Source organism: Somniosus microcephalus, chromosome 19, assembly GCF_052327205.1.
Source record: "Somniosus microcephalus isolate GS21.2 chromosome 19, FLI_Smic_1.0, whole genome shotgun sequence".
Classification (NCBI taxonomy): Eukaryota; Metazoa; Chordata; class Chondrichthyes; order Squaliformes; family Somniosidae; genus Somniosus; species Somniosus microcephalus.
The window spans coordinates 79,873,945-79,895,575 of NC_141005.1; the positions used below are offsets into that span (position 1 = coordinate 79,873,945).

General features: G+C 46.7%; 1 protein-coding gene across 5 annotated transcripts in view; it reads right to left on the reverse strand.

The window, feature by feature from the left end:
* LOC147104952 (breakpoint cluster region protein) overlaps positions 1-21,631 on the reverse strand; it is an 859,255-nt gene that overhangs the window by 56,680 nt on the left and 780,944 nt on the right. For all 5 annotated transcript variants that reach the window (XM_085962106.1, XM_085962101.1, XM_085962100.1 and 2 more), the window contains one exon: positions 8,175-8,284. In XM_085962106.1, the coding sequence (XP_085818232.1) occupies positions 8,175-8,284 (110 nt within the window). The remainder of the gene's footprint in view (positions 1-8,174; positions 8,285-21,631) is intronic.

A 21,631-nucleotide genomic window follows, 5' to 3' on the forward strand; every position in this document is an offset into this window, starting at 1 on the left:
CGTGAAACAGCTACTAAGATTCTAGATCTAGGTACGGCTGAATTCAAAGCGATGAGACAGAGACTGTCCACAGTAAACTGGGCAAATCTGTTAATGGGTAAAACAACAGATCAGTGGGAGATGTTCAAAAAAGAATTTACGGTGATCGAGAACCCGTTTATTCCCCTAAGGGGCAAGAGCTCCACTTACCAAAAAACACAGCCATGGACGACTAAAGAGGTAAGAGACAACATAAAACTAAAAGAGAAAGCATACAAAAATACAAAAAATAGCACAGATCCCAGTGAATGAGAATGATACAAAGAATAGCAAAGGGTGGCAACAGATAGTAAGAGCTACAGAAAGGGAGTATGAAAAGAAACTTGCAAGGGATATCAAAATCAACACAAAAGTTTTTTACAATTATATTAGGAGAAAGAGGGTGGTCAAGAGCAATGTTCCCTCTAATTTTGTTTGGTGCTGCGTGGCCCCTTTAAGGGGCTGCGCGGGCCATTCAAAATATAACGCATGCATGGTATTTGTATTGAAAAGCTGACAAGCTGGCTGCGTGGGTTCCTTGGCTGCTGCGCAACTTAGAGAACATCGGTCAGGAGCAATATTGGCCCCTTGAAAACTGCTATGTGATATTGTCAATTAAAATTTAAGGAGCAGTCAGAGGCATCGAGGCCCACAGCCCCGAGACCGGAGAAGCAGCGGACCTGCGCGGGAGCAGCCCGAGGCGGGAGAGGTAGTTAAGGAGCAGTCAGAGGCACCGAGGCCCACAGCCCCAAGACCGGAGAAGCAGCGGACCTGCGCGGGAGCAGCCCGAGGCGGGAGAGGTATTTAAGGAGCAGTCAGAGGCACCGAGGCCCACAGCCCCGAGACCGGAGAAGCAGCGGACCTGCGCGGGAGCAGCCCGAGGCGGGAGAGGTATTTAAGGAGCAGTCAGAGGCACCGAGGCCCACAGCCCCGAGACCGGAGAAGCAGCGGACCTGCGCGGGAGCAGCCCGAGGCGGGAGAGGTATTTAAGGAGCAGTCAGAGGCACCGAGGCCCACAGCCCCGAGACCGGAGAAGCAGCGGACCTGCGCGGGAGCAGCCCGAGGCGGGAGAGGTATTTAAGGAGCAGTCAGAGGCACCGAGGCCCACAGCCCCGAGACCGGAGAAGCAGCGGACCTGCGCGGGAGCAGCCCGAGGCGGGAGAGGTATTTAAGGAGCAGTCAGAGGCACCGAGGCCCACAGCCCCGAGACCGGAGAAGCAGCGGACCTGCGCGGGAGCAGCCCGAGGCGGGAGAGGTATTTAAGGAGCAGTCAAAGGCACCGAGGCCCACAGCCCCGAGACCGGAGAAGCAGCGGACCTGCGCGGGAGCAGCCCGAGGCGGGAGAGGTATTTAAGGAGCAGTCAGAGGCACCGAGGCCCACAGCCCCGAGAAGCAGCGGACCTGCGCGGGAGCAGCCCGAGGCGGGAGAGGTATTTAAGGAGCAGTCAGAGGCACCGAGGCCCGACCAATCCAGGTTCCGGGAGAGAGGTAAAAAGTAGTCCAAGTGTGACGTCAGCAGGAAGCAGGTAAGTGATTGGTTGGTGAGTATTTCTCTCTTTTCAATACAAGCTTGAATTCTGTGGTGTTAAATTTCTAGGGTCTCTGTGGTGTAGTGGGGACAGTTGGTAAATAAAGCGCCCTAGAGTATACCTGTAACTGGGGTATTGAATACATTTTTTAATTAATTAAAGGAGTAAGTCATGGCAGGAGAGTTCAGACCCGTGTTCTGCTCCTCTTGCTCCATGTGGGAAGTCAGGGACGCTGCCAGTGTCCCTGACGACCATGTGTGCGGGAAATGCATCCAGCTGCAGCTACTTGTAGAACGCATTGCGGCGCTCGAGCTGCGGGTGGATGAATTTTGGAGCATGCGCGATGCTGAGAGGGTCGTGGATAGCACGTTTAGCGAGTTGTTCACGCCTCAGGGTAGGGCTGCACAGGCAGAAAGAAAGTGGGTGACCATCAGGCGGAGCAACAGAGGCAGGCAGGAAGTGCAGGGAACCCCTGCGGACATCCCCCTTTCAAACAGGTATACCAAGTTGGATACTGTTGAGGGGGATGACTCACCAGGGGAAGGCAGCAGCAGCCAGCTTCCTGGCACCAGGGACGCTTCTGCTGCTCAGGAAGGGAGGAAAAAGAGTGGGAGAGCAATAGTGGTAGGGGATTCTATCATAAGGGGAACAGATAGGCGTTTCTGTGGCTGCAAACGTGACTCCAGGATGGTTTGTTGCCTCCCTGGGGCCAGGGTCATGGATGTCACTGAGCGGCTACAGGGCATTCTTAAGGGGGAGGGGGAGCAGGCAGAGGTTGTGGTCCACATTGGGACCAACGACATAGGTAGGAAGGGGGATGAGGTCCTGCATCAAGAATTTAGGGAGCTAGGTAACAGATTAAAGGGCAGGACCTCAAAGGTTGTAATCTCTGGATTACTCCCAGTGCCACGTGCTAGTGAGTATAGGAATAGGAGGATAGTGCAGATGAATGCGTGGCTAAAGAGTTGGTGTAGGAGGGAGGGTTTTGGTTTCCTGGATCACTGGGCCTGCTTCTGGGAAAGGTGGGACTTGTACAAGTCGGACGGGTTGCACCTGAACCAGAGCGGGACAAATATCCTTGCGGGGAGGTTTGCTAGCACTGTTGGGGGGGGTTTAAACTAACTTGGCAGGGGGATGGGATACAGAGGGGAGCTGAAATAGGGGGTGATGTGCTGCCAATTATAGAGAAAAAAACAAGTCAGCTTGGTAGACAGGGCAAATATATAAGGGCAAGGCTGGATGGCATCTATTTTAATGCAAGGAGTCTTGCAAATAAGGTGGATGAACTGAAGGTGTTGATAAACACATGGGAGTATGATATTGTTGCTATCACGGAGACATGGTTGAGGGAGGGGCAAGACTGGCAGCTCAATATTCCGGGGTACAGAATCTTCAGGCGAGACAGAGGGGGAGGTAAAAGAGGAGGGGGTGTCGCAATATTAATTAAGGAGTCAATTACTGCAGTAAGGAGGGATGATATATTAGCAGGTTCCTCTAATGAGGCCATATGGGTGGAGCTTAAAAACAAAAAGGGGGCAAGCACTTTGCTGGGAGTGTACTATAGGCCTCCAAACAGTCAGGGGGAGATAGAGGAACAGATATGTAGGCAAATCTCAGAGAAATGTGCAAATAATAGGGTAATAATAATGGGGGATTTCAACTTCCCCAATATTAACTGGGATAGTCAAAGTGTGAAAGGCTCAGAGGGTGTAGAATTCTTAAAGTGCATCCAGGAGAGCTTTTTGAGCCAGCATGTAGAAAGTCCTACAAGAGAGGGGGCGGTACTGGACCTAATTCTAGGGAATGTGGCTGGCCAAGTGGAAAAAGTGCTAGTAGGTGAGCACTTTGGTGATAGTGACCATAATATGGTAAGACTTAAGGTGGTCATGGAAAAGGACAGGGATGGGCCGGAAATAAAGGTTCTAAATTGGGGGAAGGCCGATTTTAATAGGATAAGGCAGGATCTGGCCAAAATGGACTGGGATCAGCTACTTGTAGGAAAATCCGCATCGGAGCAATGGGAGGCTTTCAGAAGGGAGATTGAGATCATACAATGGCAACATGTTCCCGTAAAGGTCAAGGGTGGTTCCAAAAACCACAGGGAACCTTGGATGTCAGGGGATATACGAGAATGGATTAGGAAAAAAAGGAGGGCTTTTGGCAGATACAAAAGACTAAAGATGGAGGAAGCCCTAGAGGAGTACAAAAAGTGCAGGGGGATACTTAAAAAAGAAATTAGGAGATCAAGGAGGGGCCATGAAACAACACTGGCGAGCAAAATAAAGGAAAATCCTAAGATGTTTTATAAGTATATTAAGGGTAAGAGGATAACTAGGGAAAAAATAGGGCCCATTAGGGACAAAAGTGGCAATGTGTGTGTGGAGCCGGAAGATGTAGGAGAGGTTCTAAATGAATTTTTTGCATCTGTTTTCACTATGGAGGAGGACGATGTAGACATAGAAATAGGGCGGGGGGACTGTGATATGCTCGAACATATTAACATCGAGAGGGAGGAGGTATTGGCGGTTTTAGCAGGCCTAAAAATGGATAAATCCCCAGGCCCGGATGAAATGTATCCCAGGCTGCTGTGTGAGGCAAAGGAAGAGATTGCGGGGGCTCTAACACATATATTCAGGACCTCTCTGGCCACAGGGGATGTGCCAGAGGACTGGAGAACCGCTAATGTAGTACCATTATTCAAGAAGGGAAGTAGGGAAAAACCGGGGAACTACAGGCCAGTGAGCCTAACATCAGTGGTAGGAAAATTATTGGAAAAAATTCTGAGGGACAAAATTAGTCTCCACTTGGAGAGACAAGGATTAATCAGGGATAGTCAACATGGCTTTGTCAAGGGAAGATCATGTCTGACTAATTTGATTGAATTTTTTGAGGGGGTGACTAGGTGTGTGGATGAGGGTAACGCAGTGGATGTGGTATACATGGATTTCAGTAAGGCCTTCGATAAAGTCCCGCACAGGAGACTGGTCAAGAAGGTAAGAGCCCATGGAATCCAGGGTGCCTTGGCACATTGGATACAAAACTGGCTTAGTGGCAGAAGGCAGAGGGTGATGGTCGAAGGTTGTTTTTGTGACTGGAAGCCTGTGGCCAGTGGGGTGCCACAGGGATCGGTGCTGGGTCCCTTGCTGTTTGTGGTCTACATTAATGACTTGGATATGAATGTAAAAGGTATGATCAGTAAGTTCGCGGATGATACAAAAATTGGTAGGGTGGTAAATAGCGAGGAGGGTAGCCTCAGTCTGCAGGACGATATAGATGGGTTGGTCAGATGGGCGGAACAGTGGCAAATGGAATTTAACCCGGAAAAGTGCGAGGTGATGCACTTTGGGGGGACTAACAAGGCAAGGGAATACACAATGAATGGTAAGACCCTAGGCAAGACGGAGGGGCAGAGGGATCTGGGTGTGCAGGTACACAGATCCCTGAAGGCGGCGGAACAGGTGGATAAGGTGGTAAAAAAGGCATATGGGATACTTGCCTTCATTAGCCGAGGCATAGAATATAAGAGCAAGGAGGTTATGATGGAGCTGTATAAAACACTGGTTAGGCCACAGCTGGAATACTGTGTGCAGTTCTGGTCGCCACACTACAGGAGGGATGTGATCGCTTTGGAGAGGGTGCAGAGGAGATTCACCAGGATGTTACCAGGGCTGGAGCGCTTCAGCTATGAAGAAAGACTGGGCAGATTGGGTTTGTTTTCCTTGGAGCAGAGGAGGCTGAGGGGGGACATGATTGAGGTGTACAAAATTCTGAGGGGCATAGATAGGATGGATACTGAGGAGCTTTTTCCCTTAGTAGAAGGGTCAATAACTAGGGGGCATAGATTCAAGGTAAAGGGCGGGAGGTTTAGAGGGGATTTGAGAAAGAACTTTTTCACCCAGAGGGTGGTTGGAGTCTGGAACTCACTGCCTGAAAGGGTTGTGGAGGCAGGAACCCTCACAACATTTAAGAAGCATTTGGATGAGCACTTGAAATGCCATAACATACAAGGCTACGGACCAAATGCTGGAATATGGGATTAGATTAGACAGGGCTTGATGGCCGGCACGGACACGATGGGCCGAAGGGCCTCTATCCGTGCTGTATAACTCTATGACTCTAAAATAAGGAAATGGCAGACATGTTGAATAATTACTTTACGTCAGCGTTTACAGTAGAGGACGAGGTCAGCAAGCCAGAAACCCCAAGGAAACTGATATTGAATCAGTGACAGGGACTCACTAAAATTAACGTAAGCAAAATAACAGTAATGAAGAAACTAATAGCACTTAAGAGTGACAAATCCCTAGTGCCAGATGGTTTCCATCCCAGGGTTTTAAAGGAAGTAGGATGAGAACTGTTAGGATAAAATTTGGCTTAGGGGATATAAAGGGGTGGGCCTCAATATTTGATCGGTATAATATGTCTGAAAGGTACCATTCAGTCTTGTTAGGCTGGAAAACAAACGCAAAGCACCATGGGATACTTGGCTATATTAACCCTTTTTAAACTAACATAAATAAATTTAGCTGACCAAAGACATTCTGAAGTGTTGCTTGTAATTACAATTTGGTAGTAACTGTTTAGAAAGAGCCTGTTCTTGGAAGAGATGAGTACAAAGGCACGATTAAGGAGTAGCAGCAAATAAGGACTTGAAGAGTAGTCAGCCAGCTACATAATTCAAGGTGGCTTTGTATTCATCCAGCCATGTCTCTGCTGAAAATACTTTCCCATACTGATAAAAAGAGTAAGAGATAGCTCATGAATATGAAGCCTCTACAGTCGATAAGCTTTTTACTGACATATCCAGAGGGTACTCGAGTTCAAAGGACAGGCCTAATAGTTGATTGATTAATCAAGTAAACCAATGAAGCATCAATAGTCTCATGTATACACCCCCATTAGTAATAAGTGGGTGTTGTCTAATAAACTGTATAAACTAAGCTGTATTGCCACTTTTTCCCTTGAGAATGATGTCTCTAGCTAAGGGTAGCTGAGATAGTTCTCCCGTGTGTACTCATAATAAAACTATTGATCTGGGTAACACCTGAGTCTGTTAGTTCTGTTTTACCATCCAGATTTTCCTCGCTTACAAGAACATTGCAGAATCCCTAATTATAATCCTCCAAAGTTCTCTTGATTCAGGAACCGTTCGTTTAGATTGTAAAATTGCGTATGTCACTCCTCTATTTAAGAATGGTGAGAGGGGGAAACCAGGGAATTATAGACCAGTTAACCTAACATCTGTTGTTGGGAAATTTCTCGAGTCTATAATTAAGGATAAGGTGACTGAACACTTTGAAAAGTTTCAGCTGATCAGAGAGAGCCAGCATTGATTTGTAAAGGGTAGGTCATGCCTGTGTATGTATACACTGTTAACTGCTTGTTTTAATGAATTACTATGTACTCAGTTGCAATTCAGGTTTAAAACCCATTACAGGTTCAAAAACCCTTCACAAAACTGATCAGTATGAGCCCTACCCCAAAGCTTAATATAAAACTTCATTTCAAAACGTACAATCCTATCTTCAATTGTTTTATACTAAACATGTTACCTGTATCTGAAAGTAAATTGGGTTACAAGTGAAATTATAGTGAAGAAAGTCAGAACTCATCAACACCTCCCGCAGCCAAACAGGTTACAGACATCTCAATTTTCATAAATGTGCTTGAAGTGAAGGATATCCATGTAAAGCTAAGAATCCTGAGAGCTGTACAGGGACAGGATTGTCCAGCATTCCTGTGATATATTTAGGTTGAAAGGCTGGAGGGCTGGAAGCTGGTCGCTCCACGCCTTGGAAACACGGGATGCGTTATTCTCGTGGGGGTCTGAGGGCTCTCGGGTTCAGTTGGAAGCGCACAGACACGCAGGCAGTCTAGAGCCAAAAGTGATCACTCCGGGCCTGGTAACCAGGTTGTATTATTTGCATGACATCCTGTCATTTAATATAATGCTGTAGAACAGTTATATAAAATCTAACACTGTTATTGGTCAATGTAATAAAGCTTCTTATAAAAACCACTCATGCGTGAATCATGAGCGGAGTTATTGTTGCCAGACTAACAACCCTTTGTTGCAACGGTAACCACGGAGGAAATCTGCTAACACAGCTCCATTAAAGTGTTGTACTTACATGGCTAAGTATAAGTATTGGTCTTTCCATGGACTGAAACCAACGACCACATAAACCTGAGGTGATAGCTCAAGATTCCCCGCTTTTGAGCTGCTGCTGGATGAAACTCTTGTTCCTCCCTTTCTGTCCTGGCCTCCTCCAAGCAGTCATTCTTCATAAGTGAACCCAAACAGTAAGCTATTCAACTACAGAGGGCATCACAGCCATTCTCTGTCCAGTTCTCACTTGATGCCCAAACATAAACACTTACCAGCATAGGTCATTAAATGGTGATCAGGAGTGGGAACCCTGGTTGAATTTTCTTCTCCCTCACCTGGGGCACTGAGATCAATTGTAGTACCCCTACTGAAATCAGCTAACAGCACAGAGCGGGGCTTGAACATGCAACCTAGTGGTCTGCATGGCTTAGAGTGCATTTATTCATTAAGCCATTCGGAATCTCCAGTTTTCTAATTTTGCACAGTAGAGTAATATTGACAGGAGACAGGTTACTCACTTGGTGACTATTGCAATCTTTACACCAAAGACCCCTGTCTGTTTTCGGGATGGCATTCGTTTCAAGCTGAATTCACGACTGGTGAATTTCATCGACAACTTCACCTCAATCTGGGAAAGAAAAAAAAAATCACTGACTTTGGACAAATTGAATATAATCACATATCTTAATAAAGTGACATTGCAGAATAAATGTAAGAACGTGCAAATCCACTGAACAATCTAGGCTGTTTACTACAACTGACTGACTTTTGGATTTACAGTCAACAATCTGGTGGCTGGGCTGTACAGCAGGGTTAGACACTGCCCTTTCTCATCCAATACCTGGGGTTAAATTCAGCCACGCAGAGGGAATGAAAGGGGAAGCAAGTCTGTGACAGTGCTGGCTGGCTGCGGGGGCGCAAGTGAAATCAGTTTGAGAAATTTCAATTCTGTTCCCAGTAGGTGAATGTTTCTATTACAAAGTGCCTATAATTTGGCAGAAACTGACAATCTCAGAGAAGCTAATATCTGGTGTTGGAAATAGAAATGATACATTGGCATAGACAGAGTATTTGTCGGAGTGTAGGAGCAGCCTTACTCTGCAACTATCAAGTCAATACAGGCCTAATTTAGGAGAGCTGAATGCTGACATTAACAATTAATAATTGCGGTGCCCAGAGATTTGGCTCTTTAAGATCAAACCTGGTAATTTGATGGTCTGTATGGCCCAGCAACAAAGCAAGTGGTGAACTACCCTGAGTAGGGTTGCCAGCCCTCCAGGATTGCCCTGGAGTCTCCAGGTATTAAAGATTAATCTCCAGGGCACGGCTGCAAGTAACCCAGGAGAAAAATCATAGGGCCATTAAAAAAGTGAACTCTTGTTTATTAGTTATAAAAATATTGGAGATGGGGAAAAGGCGGTTTGACTGATAGTCAAGAATCATCCAATTGAGTCATGATGAGTCTGTTCACTTTCCAATTGGTGTTGGAAGGCGGTGCGCTGTAAGGATGGACATGTTGGGCAACCAATGGTGGGGGCGGGGCAGTTGGAGGTGGGAGCTCATGTGATGAAACTTCCAGGAATACCAGAGTTGGCAACCTGACCCCTGGGGAAGTTCTAAATAGGCGTTGGAATATAAGATGTCAACTGCAAACAAGGGAAAGGGGAGGAAATGCAAAACTGATTGAAAATACCACTGAAGTTACCTGTCCACCTACTAGGTAAACATAATTACTTCAATTAGCTTCGTTAATGTCAGACCCTCCATTATGCAATATGACAAGGCCAGGTAATTTGCAAAGTTCAAAGCTGATTTGCCCACATGACACTTTGTAATTCATTGTGTATGAAGTTGCTGAGAAATGTGCTAAGGTAATCTATAAAAGCAAATCCTAATTTCTAATTAAGAATCCAGAATGACTCATATGCTTGTACTCCTCCACGTTGAACACCACTCGGAAGAAGCACTGAGAGTAGCAAGGACACAGAATGTACTCTGGGTGGGGGACTTCAAGGTCCATCACCAAGAGTGGCTCGGTAGCACCACTACTGACAGAGCTGGCCGAGTCCTGAAGGACATAGCTGCCAGACTAGGCCTGCGGCCGGTGGTGAGAGAACCAAAACGAGGGGAAAACCGACTTGACCTCGTCCTCACCAATCTACCTGTCGCAGATGCATCTGTCCATGACAGTATTGGTAGCAGTGACCACCGCACTGTCATTGTGGAGACTAAGTCCCGTCTTCAAACTGAGGACACCCTCCATCGTGTTGTGTGGCACTACCACCATGCTAAAAAACTGGGCATCCATGAGGCGCTGTGGGCCATCAGCAGCAGCAGAATTGTATTCTACCACAATCTGTGATCTCATGGCCCAGCATATCCCTCACTCTACCATTACCATCAAGCCAGGGGACAAACCCTGGTTCAATGAGGAGTGCAGAAGAGCATGCCAGGAGCAGCACCAGGCGTACCTAAAAATGAGATGTCAATCTGGGGAAGCTGCAACACAGGACTACATGCATGCTAAACAATGGAAGCAGCATGCTATAGATAGAGCCAAGTGATCCCACAACCAACGGATCAGATCAAAGCTCTGCAGTCCTGCCACATCCAGCCGTGAATGGTGGAGGACAAATAAGCAACTAACGGGAGGAGGAGGCTCCATGAATATCCCCATCCTCAATGATGGCAGAGCCCAGCACGTGAGTGCAAAAGACAAGGCTGAAGCGTTTGCAACAATCTTCAGCCAGAAGTGCCCAGTGGATGATCCATATCGGCCTCCTCCTGAGGTCCCCACCATCGCAGAAGCCAGTCTTCAGCCAATTCGATTCACTCCACGTGATATGAAGAAATGGCTCAGCGCACTGGATACAGCAAAGGCTATGGACCCTGACATCCCAGCTGTCGTGCTGAAGACTTGTGCTCCAGAACTAGCCGTGCCTTTAGCCAAGCTGTTCCAGTACAGCTACAAGACTGGCATCTATCCGACAATGTGGAAAACTGCCCAGGTATGTCCTGTCCACAAAAAGCAGGACAAATCCAATTACTGCCCCATCAGCCTACTCTCAATCCTCAGCAAAGTGATGGAAGGTGTCGTCGACAGTGCTATCAAGTAGCACTTACTCACGAATAACCTGCTCACCTGTGCTCAGTTTGGGTTCCACCAGGACCACTCAGCTCCAGACCTCATTACAGCCTTGGTCCAAACATGGACAAAAGAGCTGAATTCCAGAGATGAGGTGAGAATGACTGCCCTTGACATCAAGGCAGCATTTGACTGAGTGTGTCATCAAGAAGCCCGAGTAAAATTGAAGTCAATGGGAATACGGGGGGAAATTCTCCACTGGCTGGAGTCATACCTAACACAAAGGAAGAAGGCTGCTGTCCTTGGAGGTCAATCATCACAGCCCCAGGACATCGCTGCAGGAGTTCCTCAGGGCAGTGTCCGAGGCCCAACCATCTTCAGCTGCTTCATCAATAACTTTCCCTCCAACATAAGGTGGGGATGTTCGTTGATGATTGCAGTGTTCAGTTCCATTCACAACTCATCAGATAATGAAGCAGTCCATGCCCGAATGCAACAAGACCTGGATGACATTCAGGCTTGGACTGATAAGTGGCAAGTAACATTCGCGCCACACAGGTGTCAAGCAATGACTATCTCCAACAAGCGAGCGACTAACCACCCCCCCTTGACATTCAAATGCATTACCATTGCCGAATCCCCCACCATCAACATCCTGGGGGTCACCATTGACCAGAAACTTAAGTGGACCAGCCACATAAATACTGTGGCAACAAGAGCAGGTCAGAGGCTGGGTATTCTGCGGCGAGTGTCTCACCTCCTGACTCCCCAAAGTCTTTCCACCATCTACAAGTCAAAGTCAGGGGTTTGATGGAATATTCTCCACTTGCCTGGATGAGTGCAGCTCCAACAACACTCAAGAAGCTCGACACCATCCAAGACAAAGCAGGTCGCTTGATTGGCATCACTTCCACCATCTTAAACATTCACTCCCTCCTCCACTGGTGTACCGTGGTTGCAGTGTGTACTATCTACAAGATGCACTGCAACAACTCGCCAAGGCTTGTTCGGTAGCATCTCCCAAACCCACAACCTCTACCACCTAGAAGGATAAGGGCAGCAGGTGCATGGGAACACCATCACCTGTAAGTTCCCCTCTAAGTTAAACGCCATCCTGACTTAGAAATATGTCATCATTCCTTCATCGTCGCTGGGTCAAAAGCCTGGAACTCACTCCCTAACAACACTGTGGGAGCACCTTCACCACACTGACTGCAACGGTTCAAGGTGGCGGCTCACCACCACCTTCTCAAAGGCAATTAGGGACGGGCAATAAATGCTGGCCTTGCCAGCGACGCCCACATCCCAAGAACAAATTTAAAAAATGCACTAGATCAATAAAACATCTCGTTAAAATCTAGAAACAATGTTCATTTACAGGATAAATACTTGCACTTTTAAAGTTTGCACTACAAAAGATATCATTTATCATCTAAGATGAGTGTACTTTTACAGTTTAGTACACAGGTTAGTACCTACAATTCCCTATACAGCAGATTCTGACCGTAGCCAGATAGTCAGGGGTCACATGGGGAGCAGCCAAGTACAGGGACAGACACTTCGCCACAGGACAGAGGCTTAAATTTAACACAGTACAGAGGCCCAGATTTAACAAAGTACAGACAGAGGCCCAACCTTAACACAGTACGAACAGGGGCCCAGATTTAACAGTACGGACTGAGGCCTAACTTTAACAGTACGGACAGAGGCCCAGATTTCTTTTTATTCGTTTATGGGATGTGGGCGTCTCTGGCAGGGCCAGCATTTATTGCCCATCCCTAATTGCCCTCGAGAAGGTAGTGGTGAGCCGCCTCTGAACTGCTCTTGTTGCCACAGTATTTATGTGGCTGGTCCAGTTAAGTTTCTGGTCAATGGTAACCCCAGATTTAACACAGTGCGGTCTGAGGCCCAGATTTAACACGGTACGGACAGAGGCCCAGATTTAACACAGTACGGACAGAGGCCCAGATTTAACACAGTACGGACAGAGGCCCAGAGTTAACACGGTATGGACAGAGGTCCAAGCAGAACAACCCTCTGCTTTTTCAGCTTGCGGTACAACCACGTGGTACAGATTTAAAGCTTGTGGGGGGGGGGGGGGAAAGAGAGAGAAGAGCCTATAAAAGAGGCCTGTTTACTATCTTATCTGTCCTCCCAACTATTTTTTTTCTCTCCAATTTTCTCCCCATCTCTCCTGAAGGCATTGACTACTTGCTGGGGTATAAACCACTGTCGTCCTCTAATATCTCACCCAAGTGCCTATTCTTTTTCTATGAACCTGGACATTGGGTACTGGCAGACTATTTATGGGGAATTCACAGCTGAGATCAATGCTGTCATCATCTGTTCACAATGCACTTCCAGGAGGGGTCACTGATTAACAATCCAGAGCAGGAACCTAGGCCCAGGACCGAAGGGCAATTATAATGCCCAGTGGAGATCAGCTCACTTAGCACAAACAAGTTAGGCCATAGCTAGAGTACAGTTCTGGTCACCACATTACAGGAAGGATGTGACCACACTGGGGAAAACAATCTCTCAGCATCTACCCTGTCAATCCCTCTCAGAATCTTGTATGTTTCAATGAGATCACCTCTCACTCTTCGAAACGCCAGAGAGTATAGGCCCATTCTACTCAATCTCTCCACACAGGACAACCCTCTCATCCCAGAAGTCAATCTGGTGAACCTTCGTTGCACTCCCTCTAAGGCATGTATGTCCTTCCTCAGATAAGGAGACCAAAACTGTGCACAGTACTCCATGTGTGGCCTTACCAATGCCCTGTAAAATTGTAGCAAGATTTCATCACTGTTGTACTTCAACCCTCTCGCAATAAAGGCCAACATGCCATTTGCCTTCCTAATTGCTTGTTGTACCTGCATGCTAAGTCTGTGTGTTTCCTGTATGAGGACACCAAATCTCTCTGAACACCAACATTTAATAGTTTCTCACCATTTAAAAAATATTCTGTTTTTCCCACCAAAGTGAATAACTGCACATTTCCCCACATTATACTCCATCTGCCACCTTATTGCCCACTCACTTAACCTGTCTATATCCCTTTGCAGGCTCTTTGTGTCCTCCTCACAGCTAATTTTCCCACCTAGCTTTGTATCGTCAGCAAATTTGGATACATTACACTCGGTCCCTTCATCTAAGTCATTGACATAGATTGCAAATAACCATGTATGGTTACTGATGAGGTGTGGTACACTTGCACTGTCGCTGGATAATGCACTCCCAATTAATGATTAATAACTTTTGTTATCCTTGCTGGAGAAAATGGTAATTAAAGGGAGAGGTGGCATATTGGTGGTGGCTTAGCCCCCCTCCCCCACTTCAGAGCTGTTTCCCGTTACGAGGAAGATGTGCTGGAAATAATCACCGTAGCGGCTGCAGAAGGCAGGGGACAGGGTGAAGCTGGAGAATAGCAATATAGTGTCTCACTAGTAAGAATATGATTCTCCAACTACTGCTTGATGCCAAAACCTATGCTGGTGTTGGCATGGTGAAATATGGCATCCATCACTTATTTGATGCAGTGCTCACAGTAAATTGGCTTATCTTGGACATGTCTTCTGTGTATATTTGAAACAATCCTGTGGCATAGAAGTTGAGGGCAGTGAATATTTCCGTTGTCACAGAGTGTGTAGTATGGATGGACTATTGTGCCAGCATGGCTGTCCTATCAGCTCCCATTTCTTATTGGCAGCTCCCAAGTTAAGATGCAGCTTCCTCAAATAGATTACTCCAGTGAAGTATAGGTAGCTCGCTCTAATATGGTGTATCTGGTACCTTGGGCACTGACAGTGCCTGTGGGCGCCCATCCTATGTCCTCTCCTACTCTGGACAGGTCCTGTGGGTGCCCATCCTATGTCCTCTCCTACTCTGGACAGGTCCTGTGGGTGCCCATCCTATGTCCTCTCCTACTCTGGACACGTCCTGTGGGTGCCCATCCTATGTCCTCTCCTACTCTGGACAGGTCCTGTGGGTGCCCATCCTATGTCCTCTCCTACTCTGGACACATCCTGTGGGTGCCCATCCTATGTTCTCTCCTACTCTGGACACATCCTGTGGGCGCCCATCCTATGTCCTCTCCTACTCTGGACAGGTCCTGTGGGTGCCCATCCTATGTCCTCTCCTACTCTGGACAGGTCCTGTGGGTGCCCATCCTATGTCCTCTCCTACTCTGGACAGGTCCTGTGGGTGCCCATCCTATGTCCTCTCCTACTCTGGACAGGTCCTGTGGGTGCCCATCCTATGTCCTCTCCTACTCTGGACAGGTCCTGTGGGTGCCCATCCTATGTCCTCTCCTACTCTGGACAGGTCCTGTGGGTGCCCATCTTATGTTCTCTCCTACTCTGGACAGGTCCTGTGGGTGCCCATCCTATGTCCTCTCCTACTCTGGACACGTCCTGTGGGTGCCCATCCTATGTCCTCTCCTACTCTGGACAGGTCCTGTGGGTGCCCATCCTATGTCCTCTCCTACTCTGGACAGGTCCTGTGGGTGCCTATCCTATGTCCTCTCCTACTCTGGACACGTCCTGTGGGTGCCCATCCTATGTCCTCTCCTACTCTGGACACGTCCTGTGGGTGCCCATCCTATGTCCTCTCCTACTCTGGACACGTCCTGTGGGTGCCCATCGTATGTCCTCTCCTACTCGGGACAGGTCCTGTGGGTGCCCATCCTATGTCCTCTCCTACTCTGGACAGGTCCTGTGGGTGCCCATCCTATGTCCTCTCCTACTCTGGACACGTCCTGTGGGTGCCCATCCTATGTCCTCTCCTACTCTGGACACGTCCTGTGGGTGCCCATCCTATGTCCTCTCCTACTCGGGACAAGTCCTGTGGGTGCCCATCCTATGTTCTCTCCTACTATAAAAGTGACTGGCAGCTCAGCGAGTTTATCTGGTTAATAACTAAGCCATGTAGACCAGGAAAGTCCCAAGTTCAATTCCTAGTCTACACTGAGTTAGCTGATCTCAGCTGGAGTAACAGTCACTGCAAGTGGTTTTAGTGTTCCTGGAAAAAATAAGACGTGCATTTAGTTAGGTTAGGGATTAGGAATAGGGGAAAATTAGACAGGTATCCTGCTCATGATTGCTATCCAGTGACCCCTGTCACCCTCCATGGTACTGTATGGCACTACCACTGTGCTCACTGGGATAGATTAAGAACAGATCTGGCAGCTCAAAACTGGACACCCCCGAGGTGCTGTGGGCCATCAGCTGAATTGTATACCTATAATATGGGAGGTGCTTCTTTGGCAGCATCTCCCAAACCTGCAATCTCCACCAGCCAGGACAAGGACAATAGGCATACAGGAACACCATCACCTCCAAGTTCCCCAAGCCACACACCATCTTGACTTAGAAATATATCGCCGTTCCTTCATCGTCACTGGGTCAAAATCCTGGAACTCCCTACCTAACAGCACTGTGGGAGTACTTTCAGCACACGGACTGCAGTGATCCCAGAAGGCGGCTGGAGGATGTAACTGGTAGAATAGATAAGGGAGAACCAGTGGATGTGGTGTATTTGGACTTTCAGAAGGCTTTCGATAAGGTCCCGCATAAGAGATTAGCGTGCAAAGTTAAAGCACACGGGATTGGGGGTAAGGTACTGTCTTGGATGGAGAACTGGTTGGCAGACAGGAAGCAAAGAGTTGGAATAAACGGGTCTTTTTCCGAGTGGCAGGCAGTGACTAGTGGGGTACCGCAGGGATTGGTGCTAGGACCCCAGCTATTCACAATCTATATATAAATGATCTAGATGAGGGAACTAGATGTAATATCTCCAAATTTGCAGACGACACAAAGCTGGGTGGGCGTGTGTGCTGTGAGGAGGATGCCGAGAAACTCCAGTATGATTTGGACAGGTTGGGTGATTGGGCAGATGCATGGCAAATGCAGTATAATGTGGATAAATGCGAGGTTATCCACTTTGGTGGCAAAAACAGGAAGACATTATTATCTGAACGGCAATAGATTGGGAAAAGGGGAAGTGCAACGAGACCTGGGTGTCCTTGTGCACCAGTCGCTGAAGGTAAGCATGCAGGTGCAGCAGGTGGTTAAGAAGGCAAATGGTACGTTGGCTTTCATAGCGAGAGTATTCGAGTACAGGAGCAAGGATCAGCCATGATCTCATTGAATGGCGGAGCAGGCTCGAGGCACCGTATGGCCTACTCCTGCTCCTATTTCTTATGTTCTTATAAATACATATCTTACAAGTGGAGGAAAGTCTCAGGAGAGTATTCTCCCATTGTATAATGAAGGAAACTACACACAAAAATACTGGTTGACTTAAATTTTTTACGTCCCATGGAGGTCTGCCAGTTCAGCTCTCCTGTCTGCATGGCTATTTCCCCAATGAAGAAGGGCCTGAGAGCAGCCACACTGAAAACAATAGGGGCTGTGACTCTAAACCTGTCGGAGAGTTGATCTCCAGCTGCCCAGCCTGGTGAAAACTGTGCCAGCAGCAAATAGAGACTCTGGATCAGCTGTCAGGCCCATCCAGAGTTGAGGCGCCTGCTTTCAGTGGTGTTTTCTGTGCCCTTCCCTGTTGGTGACATCATGGAACGGCTTTATGACAAGGTGACCCAAACTGGTTGGGAGGTGGAAAATTAATGTTTTTTTTAACACTAACAATTTTTTCCCCCCAATATAAAATGAGGGTGGAGGAGGCGAGAGTGATGTGAATAAAAGTTGATCCTCAGATGTTCCTTTTCTTTCGAGGATTCATTCAAAATTACAGCATACCATCAACAGTGTGTATCTGAAACACTGCAGGCAAACTAATCCAGGGAGCTGACAGGAAAGCCTGAATAAATCATGTAGAAAGTCTTATGTTCATGTTGATGGAAATGTTAAAAATCTTCATCATTATAAATGGTAGGCGGAAGGAAGAAAGTGACAGACTGCCGGAGCTCCTGTCAAACTAAACCCAGTGTATGACCCTTGTTGGATTAGAAGTCCTAAATGTGAACAATTAGAAAAACTTAATTCCAAAGTCTGACAGCAGGAAGCATTTGTTAAGTTTGTTGTAAATATCGAAAGTTATTGAGACTGTGGCTCACTTTGTTCAGATCTGGGTGAAAATGTGAGTCACTTGAAATGGTGATTTACTGACATCGGAAACGCTGACTTCAGATGCACTGGTTCCTAGAATTCTCATTTGCAGAAGAATTGACTGATTGGTACTGTCGCTCACAAAGGCTACTTTGATCCTGCATTTACATTAGTAGGAGGCAGCCCGAATAATGACTCCTTACTGGTGCTTCAGTCAGCACCTCAGGAAGAACAGACGTTCACCACCGCGGACACTGGATGCCACAGACTGCCATTTTTTCTGGTTGCATGCAATGTGTTTTCTCAACCAGTCCAGTACAGGCCAGCAATGTGTTTACTTTTGCATGCCTGGAGATTATTTGCATTTATATATACCTTATTATGCAGAAATATTTTAAAGCACCTCACATTGGGTTATGTTTTGGGATTCAGTGACTATTATTATGCAGGCAGCCATTCTGTCCAACCTCATCCTGGTCTGTATGGACCTTCCTAGACTTTGGAGAAAGCCCATAGCCAGAAAATTAAAGTTGGATTCACAATTGAGTTAAACAACTCTGATGTCAACGTTCATAGATATTGTGCGTGTCCACTGTGCAGGACTGATGTGAAGACTTAGCTGGGAAATGACAGTGATGAGATCCTACTAGACATGAAACAATTAAAGATTTTTTTTTCTGCTTCTAAAGGCATTATTGCTCATTGCCAATTAAGTAGAATTTGCCCTCCTCCCAAGCTGCACTGAACAGATAATGGAATTGATTCACCATTTGCTGACCACTGAATTTGCTCATATCAAGTGACACTGCAACAGCCTAGAGCTCTTCCCACTTTCAGCCATCAAATCACTTGTATAATTTCAGCCTGAGTGATGCTGTTTGGCGCTAGGTTGTGCTTTTACGAATCTATTAGTGTGGACACAGACTGGCAAGTCTGTGGATTTCACATTAAGCAAGTTGGTTAAATTGATCTACCCACTGACAGCCACAGTCTGCCCACTAGTCAGGAGATGCCTGTTGTTATATTTCATCCATAGGGCTAGTTGAAGTTGGTTCTGGTGCATTTTGCTCACCATTTTTGTGTTTTGCTTCTTACAGGGTGGGTGCTTGGAAACCAATCTCAGAAATGGAGAGCTGCAACTATGAAACTGGTGGTCTTGAAAGTGCTAAAGATTGTCTCAAGTTAAATCCAGAAAGAAGCCAACTAATGTTCCTTCTAAGCTGCGTGGGTGCGTGGCCGTGCAATAATCTGCAAGGTGCCGTGCAGGCTGCTCACACGCTTTTATATTGGAAATACCGCGCATGTGCAGAAATTTAAGGGGACCGCGCATTGAAAGAAACAGGCTGCGCAGAACATAGTGCAGCCTGCAGGGAACATTGGAGCCAACACCTTCAGGTGAAGAGCGGAGAAAATTGTTGAGAAAAATAAATAATAGAGAGCCTTCATTGTCACCAGAGATGCTGGGACAGTCCAAGTCTAGAGCACTATGCTCTAGGAGAAACAAAAGAAAACACTAGCAAATTCACAGCCACATAGGCTATGATGAGAAAAATTTAAACACAGGATAAATGAGTGAAAGAGAGAGAGAGATATACATAGACAGAAGAGAAACAGAGAAAAAAAAGATGCACAGAGAAAGACAGGCAGAGTGGGGAGAGGAATATATTAAGGAGGGATATACTTGCACTGGAGGGTGTTGAGTGAAGGTTCACTAGGTTGATTCCGGAGCTGAAAGGGCTGTCTTATGAGGAAAGGTTGAGCCTAAACTCATTGGAGTTTAGAAGAATGACAGGCGATCTTATTGAAATATATAAGATTTTGAGGGAGCTTGACAGTGTAGATGCTGAGAGGATGTTTCCCCTCGTTGGGGAATCTAGAACTAGGGGGCATAGTTTCAGGATAAGGGGTCGCCCATTTAAGACGGAGATGAGGAGGGATTTCTTCTATCAGAGGGTTGTCAATCTTTGGAATTCTCTACCCCAGAGAGCTGTGAAGGCTGAGATAGTGAATATATTCAAGGCTGAGGTAGACAGATATTTGAGCTACAGGGGAGTCAAGGGTTATGGTGAATCGGCAGGAAAGTGGAGTTGAGGCCAATGATCTTATTGAATTGCAGAGCAGGCTCGAAGGCCTATTCCTGCTCCTATTTCTTATGCTCTTATGTAAGGCCACCTGGTCATCGCTGTGGCCTTGTGATGAATGCAGCTTGCCACTTTAAACATGTTTTATGTTTTGACACAAGGTGATGTTGTCAGCATAGAACTCATGACTGAAAATCTCACACTGACGATTTGTCTAATGTTTACGACTCTGGACAAAGTGGACAAGTGACTGACATCTCATGTTGTAAAACACGTAAAACCAACATAAAACGAGGAAAGTGACAATATGTTTAGATAAGGAAAACCAATGACGAGAGCAAGAATGGTAAAGGGCAATTAGCAGAAACTGACAGTGCGCCAAATCTCTTTTGCTTTCATGGCAAAGACAACTGAATTATTCTTTTATTCCCCAACTTTCACCTATTTTCCCACATTTTTAGGCTGCCCTTGCCCCTGTCCCTTGCTATGCTATGCTATGCTCCCAGGTTGAAATATGACAGGGTTGACCCTTTGGACATCTTCTAACTTCACTCTGCAACGGCCAATCAGCAGATGATAAAAGCGACCTGAAGCAATTCTCTCCAGTCTCATGTCCCTCAGCTCATCAATGTCTTTTCACTCCTGATGGCACAACCAAGATTGGGAGTTTACTGTACGAGTCAGTGTGTGTCTGGACCTGTATTCTGCCACTCTATAGGGCAGCTGGCATGTCAGTACTGTGATGCACTGCAGGACTGCACTGCCCTGGATACATTTTATAAGGTTCAGGGCAGCGTGGTGCCCATTTCAGCAATGCTCTAACCCTTCAATTGACCACAGTCAAAGAAATGTGCTGGATATTTAGCAGAGGTGGGGGAAGGAATGGTTTGTTATAGGTTTGTATCCAATTATACTTCAAAAAGTAGAACCTGCAGGAGCTGTCTGGCATCGAATGTCAAAAGAGGCATTAGCTTAGCCTATAATTCTTTGGCGATTATCTATCAGCCCAGAAAAGCAGGCAAACGATGATAGCAGGAAATGATAATCTAGTTAAACGCAACTCTTTCAAGTCATTACATCCCCATCTGTCAGCTAAAACTATTAGTACACTACAGTAAACAAATTTGATAGATATGCTATTAAATTAAATTAATCTATTCTCCCTCCGTCGGTTTATCCAGCCTTTCTACTCAGAATTCAGAAGCATTTTTATTAAGGGGCAGTCCAGACATTGAAATGACAAACAGCAAAAAGCCTATCCACCAGATCCTGCTTTTAAGTGGCAGTCGGTAAGCTTCAATGAGGAACAAGCTGGAGTTTCAGTTATTGGGCTGGGCTTTGTTGACCATTTATTTCTGCAAATGCCTTTGTTCCTTCTCATTGGCTGCTGTCAATCACAGCAAGCCCTTCTCCTCTTCATTTTAGCTACACCCATTGCAAATGCCAACCTAACCCACTCCCTGTGCTTCCTACAGTGACCTGGACCTGAAGTGCCAGGAGTCATTCCCAACATGCCCAGAGTCATTTCTGGTCCAGCTTGCCTCAATTCCCTCACAATTTATGTCCTGCAGTAGTCATCAAGGCCCGAGTCCTTCCTGCTGAAGCCCTCCTCTACCTGCAGTTTCTTATCAGCTGAACAGTCAGCAAGTACAGAACTGAACCATGGGAAGAGGCCATTTGCCCATCGCATCTGTGCCAGATCTTTGTTACAGCAATCCAAAACTAATCCCACTGCCCTGCTC